The 10528-nt window shown below is 40.4% G+C and overlaps 2 protein-coding genes across 3 annotated transcripts in view; both read left to right on the top strand.

The window, feature by feature from the left end:
• The first annotated feature begins 1426 nt into the window (after window positions 1–1426).
• Window positions 1427–10528, top strand: part of gem (GTP binding protein overexpressed in skeletal muscle) — a 9648-nt gene continuing 546 nt past the window's right edge. The window contains exons 1-5 of one of the 2 annotated variants that reach the window (XR_004332518.1): window positions 1427–1873; window positions 2223–2299; window positions 2404–2608; window positions 2705–3290; window positions 4454–4456. Coding sequence is in view for 1 of the 2 variants with exons in the window: in XM_032519396.1 (XP_032375287.1) it covers window positions 1843–1873; window positions 2223–2299; window positions 2404–2608; window positions 2705–2982 (591 nt within the window). In the remaining variant the exon portion in view is untranslated. Of the gene's footprint in view, window positions 1874–2222; window positions 2300–2403; window positions 2609–2704; window positions 3631–4453; window positions 4457–10528 lie in introns of those variants that run through there. The other variant, XM_032519396.1, reaches the window with a different exon arrangement.
• The window catches only part of cdh17 (cadherin 17, LI cadherin (liver-intestine)), a 15363-nt gene continuing 9954 nt past the window's right edge, over window positions 5120–10528 (top strand). The window contains exons 1-6 of the mRNA XM_032519394.1: window positions 5120–5334; window positions 7159–7215; window positions 7699–7794; window positions 8276–8413; window positions 8517–8652; window positions 10070–10228. Of these exons, the coding sequence (XP_032375285.1) occupies window positions 7168–7215; window positions 7699–7794; window positions 8276–8413; window positions 8517–8652; window positions 10070–10228 (577 nt within the window). The 5' untranslated portion in view covers window positions 5120–5334; window positions 7159–7167. The remainder of the gene's footprint in view (window positions 5335–7158; window positions 7216–7698; window positions 7795–8275; window positions 8414–8516; window positions 8653–10069; window positions 10229–10528) is intronic.

Below are 10528 nucleotides of genomic sequence, written 5' to 3'. Positions count from 1 at the left end.
CAAAAAAAAGTGTTTTACAAAAAAAATGAAAAAAGACTTCCTAAAAACTTTTTTTGTTAAGTGAGATTATATCCCTGGACCTCTGTAGGACCATGCAAGGTGCAGGGTTAAGGTGTTAACACAATTTCGCTCGGGGGAACACGATCAGGTTTTGGGATGGCTCAACAGAGTCCACACGTAGGCTGATCTTTCCATCATCTTTTGCTGTGGAATGATTTTTAAAGGCACATGGCACTGGCCACCAAAAAAAAACTTGGTTTATTTTTTTATTTTTTAACCCCCTACACTTAACCCCGTCCCCGTATCTCATGTTAAAAAATTTTTTGATTTTCCCCCCTTTGTTTCGGTAATGTACAATTTTAGAGAAAAAATAATATGTAATAAAAAAAAAAAATATAAAAAATTGTTAGGGGAGTATCCACATAGTGTAAATAAAAAAAAATAATATAATAATTTTGAAAAATTTTTTATCTTAAAATTTTGAATTTATATGTTGGTTTTTTCAAAAAAAATAAAGCCAAAAAAAAATATTTTTTTTTAATTTTATAATATATATAACCCCCCATGGTACACAAACAAAAAAAATAGTTCATATTAAAAATAAATTTTTTTAATTTAATATTAAATTTTTTTTATAGTGTTTTTTTTCAAAGAATAAAACCCTTTTTAAAGGAGTTTTTTGGGTTAAAGGGATTTTTGGTAAAACAAATTAATAACATAAGTTTTGAAATTTTAAAAGGAAAAGACCCAAAAATATTCACAAAAATAGGTCTTTTAAGATTTACACATTAACATTGGGCAGGTGAAAGACCCACCCGGAGTTTAACAATGTAAACCCACTGACCTAGGGCCCCACACTTGTGTGAAAATTGACGTGGGGGGCCATTTTTTTTTTTCAAGAAATTGCACAGGGCTATCGCAGGGGTTTTTTATGTTCAATGTGTGCCCCTGGGGACCCGGGTTCGGTCCCACGGGGAAAAAAAAGGCCATGGGGTGAGTCATATGTAGGTAGGACCCCCCAGGAATAAAAAGATGCCCCACACCCCCCCCAAACCACCACACCACCCAACCCCACACAACACACACCCCAAAAAACCCCCTGCCCCTTATAAACCAAAGGGAAACCCCCCCGGGCATTACAGAACACTCGGGAGGTTATGACTGAGCAGACACAAAAAGACACCAGCTGAAAGTCGCTGGGGATTACTAACAAAGCTTTGCATTTGCCGATTTAAAACTTTTGTTTATGTGGAGCACGTAGTACACAAGTGTTTTTTTTGTTTATCCCCGTCGATTTTGTTTAAGGTTTAATGCCCCTTTTGTCGAGGAATCTCTAAAAAAACCCAAAGGAAATTTTGAGATGGTTTTAAAGTACTGTAAAAGGGTTTTGGCGAAAGAGCCATTTACTTTTTGTTTTTCTTTTTTTTTTGTGGGGGGGGGGGAAGTCTTTTCTTTTCCTAAATCAAAGCACCATTCGCAAAAAGTTTTACCCCACCCCCATCGCGGTTTTATCCAGTTTCCCTTTTCCCGGCACCTGGCTGTGACCCCGGCACCCCTCCGCGCGACAGAGCTCCCGGGGGTCGCGAGCCCAGCAGCCACCTGCGTACAGACAGCCTCCTGTCCCGGTTCCCCGCCTGCATCTCCCGCTCCAAGTCCTGCACCAGCTCCGACGGGGAGTTGGACGGGAGCCGCGGGAGCTGGTCGTCCTCAGACTCGGTCACCTCCACCGACTCTGCCGGGGAGAAGGCGGAACCCGGGCGCCCGTACCGGGTGGTGCTGTTAGGGGCCAGCGGGGTCGGAAAAACGGCCTTCGCCAGCATCTTCGCCGGGGCAGCGGACAGCATGGACAGTGATGACTGCGAGCTGTGTGGAGGTGAGAAAAAGAGGATAACTACATATTGAAATGCATTCTAGGCTACTGTTACTATTGACAAGCAGATGTCTTCTTTTTATAATACGTTTTAGACAAATAAAAGCAAACCAAATCCATAAATAAATTGCAAACTTTCTTATTATAAATTCTGACAAAACAAATAAAATATGAAAAGGTCAGTGTAATCTCAGTATTCCACCATACACTTGTTAATTTCCTGTAGTAATATATAACACTGCATTTAATTTATTAGTAGGTTATGATTATGTCCAACCCATTGCTGTCAACAAAATGACTATAAGTCTATGATTGTACTAATGTAAAGTTTTCCTTGTGTGTATAATTTCAGATGAAATGCGTGAAAAGGAAATTGAGGTTGACGGAGAGCCTGCAACTATAATTCTGCTTGACACATGGGATGCAGAGGTGAGAGGAAAAACAGCTGCATTGACTTGTGTCAGTCAATTGGGGCACGTTGTACATACTGAACTATAAGTCTCTTCTCTAACTGTGTACGTTTGTCTTTGCAGACTGACGATGAATGGGTTCAGGAGCACTGCATCCAGACAGGTGATGCATACCTGTTGCTGTACTCCGTAACTGACCGGGCCTCCTTCCTTCGAGCCTCAGAGCTCCGGATAACCCTGCGGCGCTTCCGTCCTGCCCAGCACACACCTATCATCCTGGTGGGGAACAAATGTGACCTGGTGCGACGCAGAGAGGTGTCAGTCAGCGGTGAGGAGACACAATCTCTGTCTCTTAGTGATGAGCACTGTTCACTGAGTTTTTCTTTTCTGTATTTAAGTACTGATCGTTGACTTTCTGTTTCAGAGGGCCGTGCCTGTGCTGCTGTGTTTGACTGCAAGTTTATCGAAACCTCAGCCGCCATGCAGCACAACATCTGGGAGGCTTTTCACGGCATGGTGCGACAGCTGCGACTACGCCGAGACTCCAAGGAAGCCAACAAGCGACGCATGCACATAAACACACGCCGCAAGAGTCTACCTATGAAGGCCAAGCGTTTCCTCGACAAGGTGGTGGCAAAGAAAAATCCCAGTGTGGCATTCTGGTTGAAATCTAAGTCCTGCCATGATCTCTCTGTGCTGTAGACACCTGTTTTAAACTCTGGACAAAGCTTTGAGCAGGCAAACAAGTTACAGGCTAGAAAAGAGAATATGTGGCCATGGGCTGAAGGGAAGTCTGCTTCTGAAGGGCTCAAAGTTGAATGGTTCAAACCTTAGTGTGTTCTCACTGAGCCAGCATGGTGTACATGAGAGGTGTTTGCAACATTTCTGCACCACCATCCATATGTTGCAGTCTAAACCAGACTGTGTGGACTGAGCTCAGCCTCTTTAATGGACTGGACAATCAGCAAATGAAGTGACACAAAGACTTGTTGTGTCTGTGTGGCATAAACGTAGATCAACTAAAAGAAACTGAGAGAAGGATGTGATGTTTCTGTGTTGAACAAATACATTAATATTTTTCTGTCCTGTCTTCTCTCTTTCCTCTTTCTTTTGCTCTCATCCCTGCCCCGATTTGTTATCGGCCGATCCCCCAAGTGCTAAGATAACCAGCTAAGTAAGCTATTGTATATAAGTATGATGATTTCCATGATGATTATTCAGTTGTCAGTTTATTTGGAATGTGTTTTTTTCACTCACTGTAAATAAATAACAGATGCTGTACTGTATTTTGCTACTTGTATGTTTCAGTGTTGCTTGTTGAAATAAAGTGACATCATCTGATGTTTTTGTCTGTCGCCTCATGTTACTAATGAGATATTACAATGGGTGACTCAGCTCTGACACAAAAGAGACACTTGAGCAAACCATGACACAACTGAGCTGGTAAAAGATGAGTCAGGTGGCATTAAAACTGAACTTTCAGAAACTAAATTCGTTGTATGTTTGCATCTGTGATGTGTGAGCACAGCAATTGGACTGCTCAGGGACTGCTCAGAGATTTGAACATCATGCTCCCATACTCAGTTTTGTTGCAAAAGCGGTTAAATATGTTGCCACGGTAACATTCAGAGGAGCCCAGGAAGTGTGAGAGCGTCAGGCAGATGGTGTTGGTGCACGTTGGCAAGAATATCTACCACAAGGCAGAGCAGCATACATGGACCCATGCTTTACATAACACAGTCACCTCCATCTGAATGAATGGCTTCATCCGCTGAACCGTCAACGCTGCAGTCACAGGTTCCGGATAAATAACGGTACTGTGAAACTGTGACTCACTCACAGCCTGTTTTTCTACAGTCGGATAGATGAATTCCAGTGTTGCAGCAGAAAAATATCAAACACATAGCACACATGCAAAAAATATACATGGAATAACAGGATACAACATACATGACATAATAAATAAATAAATAAATAGGATAGAATATAATAACAAATAATTTAAAATACGAACAAGTTGGGAATAAAAATAAAAATGTACAACTGTTTAACTATTATTGATAAAGCTGTAGATAAACCTATTGTGCAAGGTGCACATCGTGCAGTTGTGATGTCTGTTGTCAGTTGCAGATTCACACAAATCTTGGCCTTGTTTACAACCAGATTTCTGCAGTTTGTAAAGCTCACTGCTTTCAGGATGGTAGCATGTGCATCAGGACGTTTGGAACATAATCTATGTGAGGTTGGGTCACGAAGATAAAGGATAACACTCAATGAAAACAAAGGCTTTTTCAAGCATTCCTGTTGCATTCATTCATACACTTTTTTTAGATGTGTTAAAGGTTTAGAGGAAGTCAAAGCTGGAGTCACTCCTACTATTTATCAGTTTTATAGTACGTGCCTTGACCTGCTGAATCACGCCAAAATGATCCCATAGGTTTGCAGTCTTAAAATGCACTGGATTGTCAGTGTAATCAGTTAGTCCTATTGTCTACACACTCACAGAGCTCCTTATCAGGCACTGCTACTAATGGAAAATCTGACAGGAAACAGTACAGAGGTGAACAGGTCAAAGTCTGAGGGGAAATCAAAACTTTAACACTGAATAGAACATTTCTAAAGACATTTCCCTCATTATTATATCACATGTTTTCTCTTTTTGTTCACAACTCACACGCCTGCAGCCCATTGCACCAAAGTACTTGACTAATGTGACATTCCTTCAACCGGTTTGGTTTTTGCAACTAAAACCCTCCAACAAGATTCAATCTATTAGCATTTGAGGATTTATGTAAAAGCAGGGTCTAATACTAGGTGATAATGGATTTGTCTTTTACAGTACTGTGCATATCCATGTTCTGGTCTTCCTGTCTCCTTTTTTCTTGTCAGCTACTCCCCCATTGGCTAACTCCACATGAGGGTAGGGTGATTAGACAATCATTAGATCCAATAAAACATAGCTGGTTAACAGTTTGTTAACGTTTGACTAGACATATGGGGCTGCTGAGATCCCTCTGAGGTCTAGGGAGTGACTCGCTCGATCTCTCCGGCAAGGTAAGTCTCCTTACTCTTCTGTCTCCCGGATTTGGAAATGTTGATTATTCGTAGTAGATTTTGGTGTGTAAATTGGAAACAAACTAGGCTGCCTCTGTTGGTTTTCACAGGCCGTTTGATGTGATGGATTCTTTCAGTTTGTTACCGAAGTGCTCTGATCTTCACTTGACTTTGGCAGTGCCTTAGCGTCAGGTGTTGGCATATCTGACAACCGACCTCTCCTTTGCCACTTCCTGGGTTGTTGCCAGTGCTTGCTGGCTTTGTGCGGATATTACATGTATGGGACACCAGATTTGGTGTCGTAGCAGCTGAAATGTAGACTGTCAAAGGTCATCGAGTCATTGCGCTTAAAGGAGAAAGAAAGGGCCTGCAACACCCAAATCATTTGGTCAAATAACTTTGGCACATTGTCCATCAATCAATTGTTGGACAAATACAGTTAATAATTCAAGGTGCAGCATATTGTCATCACTGGAAGTCATCAAGTTAAATCAAAATGGATATCTGTAAATTGGTAATGCCAGAGAAGGCTTGTTATTAAAAATGTCAGCAGAGGTAGTGTTCAACTTGGAGACAGAAATATTAATTAACGTTAATTAATTTAAGTGAAAGTAAATTTGTTTTGTGTTAATAAGGAGTGTGTTATTCTACAAAAAGGTCATGAGCCACGACTCAATGTCACCTTCACCTTTCTGTGCTGGCTGACTTCACCCTTCTCTTTCGCCTGCAATTTACAAGTTCACAAATCGCAAACGTGGCCATGTATTAATACATTACTGATAAATTTGTTAAGTATGTTATGCTCCTCTTGTTTGATGTGACATTTTCTCCTGTCATTATCCAAAGCAGTGTCAGTTTAATGTTAACTCATGTGAATATAACACTTTATAACGTCTTTGAGACACACCAAAGATACTGTTGCTGAGCAGAGTCAGAGTGTATGACACATGGAATTATCTTCTGTAAGTAACTTTTGGATGTCAGGCAGAGACAGCAAATGTGTTTGTTAGTTATCATTCTTTTTAAACAAAAAAACAAACCCAAAAAAAACACACAATGAAGGCTGTTATGGTGTTGTAAACTCTGGGGCTGCTGCAAAGTCACTGGTGTTACACTCTACATTGACCTTTAGGTACCTGCGTCACATTGACACCCAGTGCAAAAAAAATAAGTCTGCCATGGCATGTCAGCCCTGACTTTCAGTTTCTCCTGTGCACCGAGGTAGTTGGTTCACCTGGTTGTGAAGAGGGAGCCACACATGGAGATAGCATGTACATGTGTAGATACACAAGGACAGAGGAAGGATTCTCTTTGTGTTTATGAATCAAAAACGTAATGTACGTAATGTACTGAGCCACACTGGGCTTAATAGTTTCTATACAGACTCATTAACTATGGTCAACGTCATTTTCCATTATTTCTACAAGCTTGAGATGTGAATTTCACAGAATCAGAATCAGAAAGGGATTTGTTGCCAAGTAACACTTACAAGGAAACTGCCTTTGTTGTGGGTGCATACATAAACATATTAAACATTAATATGAAATAAGCAAACATTAAATACAGAATACAAAAATAAATATGTACATATAACTGTTAAACATTAAGAAAGAAAAAGGAGGCTGCATGGATTAGTGCAGGATGCGCAAACATGTTGAGGGACAGCACAGCCAGCGGAGCACAGGGAATATTATGCTTTTTAAAATTTAAATGTGTAATTTAAACCCTCCTCTCATGTCACACCTCCTCAACCTCCTGCTTTCTCCTTCACCTTCTTTTTCTTTATTCTATCCTCCACATATTCTCCACCTCCTCCTTTCCCAGACTGTGATCATGACACCCATAACGCATCTGTTGTTGCTCCCACTCCTGTTCAGCATAGTGAGTACATAACACTGCCAACTGTTTCTCTTGTCCTTAATTACATATTTACAGTAAATTCTCTAAAACTTGAACTTGTTACAAGGATGCTTGGATTTACTCATGAACAATTTATCAGACAGTTTTGGTGCGTAGGCCATGCATGCATGCACACTTTTATGGTATTTGAAGCATACTGTGCAAAGAAAATACTGATAACAAAGTGAAAAATGCTAACTTATTTAAAACACGTAAAAGAAGTGCAAATTGTTTCTAAATTAAGCGTTATTCCTTTATCCGTAGACTTTGCTCTCCTGTCCTGCAGTGGGATAGAAGAGTTCCCCCACTTTACATGTCATTTTGGTTCAATAAATAACTGGGCTGTAAAAACTCGCCCTCAATGTCTTACTACATTCAGCTACAGTACAGAGCTGAAGCGAAAAGGGCAAATGTAGGCGTAAGTGTATTCAATGACATTTGACCTCTGTTGCTGTGCTCTGATAGGCTGGTGCGAAGGATCTGGAGGAAAAGAAGGGCTTGTTTGAGAACACGGCACTGAATGTGCCAGAGGGGACTCCAGTGCCATATCCCATCTATCAGGTATTATACACATGCCAGCAGTGGTGAAAAGTAACTAAGTCCATTTACTCAAGTACTACATTTTTGAGGTACTTGCACTTCCATTTATGCAACTTTATACTTTGTTCCACTACATTTCAGAGGGAAATATTGTACCTTTTTCACCACTACATTCATCTGACAGCAATTTACTCTTTAGATTAAGATTTTACATTAAAAAACATCTGATAAGCTTTCAAAATGCAAAACCAAACCCCTTATCTAATTCTACTTGAGGCCTCTTGTCACAGGTTTCAGATTTTTTTGAGATTTTAGCAGTTTCACTATAGGGAGATTTTCCCTCTAAACCACCCCTTAGATTTATCTAATGATCCTTTAGAAGGGGCAGGCCCCCTAGGTTGACAAACTCTGAACAAGACTGTGATCACATTAAGTGTCAAAAGGCTATACATTAATCTGTCTTTAAATTGTTTTCCCTTCCTCCCCATCTTTCACTCCATAGTTTCAGGTGACCCATCCAGGTGTTAGTGATTTCAGGTTGAGTGGAGAAGGCAAGGAAGACATTAGGATTTCAAAAGATGGGTGGCTATACCTGGAGAAGCCTCTGGACTGGTCTCGAGATGACCATTACATTATCATGGTAACATGGTCCTCATAAAACCAGAAAATCATACTTTTGCATTGTGGTAGCAATAAAACATGTATTTATACATACTTGTGTTTGTGTGTGTGGCTATATTCAGGTGGAGGCGCTGGCAGGTGATGAAGTTGTTGATGGCCCAGTTTATGTGACCATAAATGTGTTGGACATCAACAACAATGCTCCTTACTTCAACCAGAGCACCTACACAGCTGTGGTCAGAGAAAACAATGGCGCAGGTGTGTAATATAAGTACTCAAAAAAAAGGGGAGGGAACTGTTACAACAAACAGTGGCATAGATGAAAATGTATACAGTGGCCATAGAACAGTGATGTACAGGTTGTTCACACTAATATACAGCCACACATTTGGGGCGGCAGTAGCTCAAGTCTGGAGGGAGTTGGGTTAGCAACTGAGTGGTTGCTGGTTCAAGTCCTCATACAGGGCCAAAATATGGTGGTGGACTGGTGGGTGCCAGTCCAGCTTGGCACTGAACCCCCAATTGCTTGTGGTGCCTATCCATTGACAGCTGCAGCCCACTCACTCTGACCTCTCTCTGACATTAGTGCATGTATAGGTACTGAGCATGTGTGTGTATTTCAAGCGTGTGTGTAATGTGTATTCTAACAATGTTTGTAATTGTAATTTCCCTTGTGGGATTTATTAATTATTATTTATTATATAACCTTCACAGGCAACAACAATGGAACCTTTTGTACTATGAAGTGAATGATCTGTAGATCAGAGGAATTGTGTGACACCTCTTAGAAAAGGAGAAATGAGGACCGTGTATTGTGTCCTCTACATGCACGTGCATCCAAACAGCATTGAGTTTCAAAGCTACACCATGAGAAAACAACAACAAAAACCTGGAAAGAATGAAAAGAAAACATGATTCTTGGATTAAGCTCTTCAGCCCTGCTGGTGGATCAATTATTACTAACTCAAACTGTGTAGCCAAACTTAGTTCAAACCCACAGTTTTTTATTTCAAATTCTAGCAAAGATAATGGAAAATGTTTCCAAAAGTATGTCAGGGAAATGTGAATGAGCTTATTCATAAAACATCTAGAATATTTCCATTTGAAGTGATAGAAAACAAGTCTTGGGTATACTTTATTAATTTGAACTTACTTTGCTTTTAACTCTATTATTAGTACATGTGTTTTGCTATTTGTTTTTTTGCACTATTCTTTGTTCAATATGGTTTTGTTTGTGTGCTACTGCTGCAACATGTGCATTTTCCTCTGGGGATAAATAAAATATCTACCTAGATTTAAAGGAGGTACAAGGTTTCTATTAGGTGTAAAGTTTCTATTTGCCAGTGGGCTCTCGTTTATTTGATGTAGGTGCTGTCTAGGACGCATGAACAAGACAAAATGTCCCTCATTATAGCTGTATTACTATGCAATGACAAGCTAACTTTGACGAAGAGATTAGGTGACTTAATGTTCAATTTGAAGCACAGCTCAACCAAGTTTGCAGCCAAATTTTGGTTCTTTAAATCTACCACGTAAAGAATTCCTGCCATGCAAGTTGGTTAAGCAATATTATATGTTTACTGACATCCAGTCATTATAGTTCTCTGTTTTGTAATACTCGGACTATCATCTAACTGTGGTAAGACTTTAACATCACTTTTGTCTGTTGTTTCAGGTATCCCATTTACCCGTGTGTTTGCGTTGGATCAAGATGACCCACAGACTCCCAACGCTCATCTGAGCTACAGCCTGGTGAGCCAGATCCCCAACAATCACCACATCCTCCTGTTCCAGATCGATCCTAACACGGGAGAGATCTCCACTACAGAAGCAGGTAATAACACACAAATTAACAAGGTGCAACGTCCGTGGGAAAGTTTGTAATCTGTATATTTCTGCCTGTAATCTGGCAGTATAGTGCCACTGTAAATCCAGATTACACAGCTCATCTTGTATGTTCAAGATTAACACTGGTTGGAGGCAGATTACCTAAATGTGTTGCATGATGTTGATCACTGATTACTTTGAGTGTGTGTGAGCATGGAAATGAGGCTGTATTTGCAGTTGCCGGTCCTATTTGCCATTGTACTGAACAATATTTGTGTGTGTGTGTGTGCGTGTGTGTGTGTGTGTG

This window comes from Etheostoma spectabile, chromosome 6 (genome assembly GCF_008692095.1).
Source record: "Etheostoma spectabile isolate EspeVRDwgs_2016 chromosome 6, UIUC_Espe_1.0, whole genome shotgun sequence".
Taxonomy (NCBI): domain Eukaryota; kingdom Metazoa; phylum Chordata; class Actinopteri; order Perciformes; family Percidae; genus Etheostoma; species Etheostoma spectabile.
Note: the sequence above shows the minus strand (reverse complement) of the source record. Positions and strands in the feature narration are given on the sequence as shown.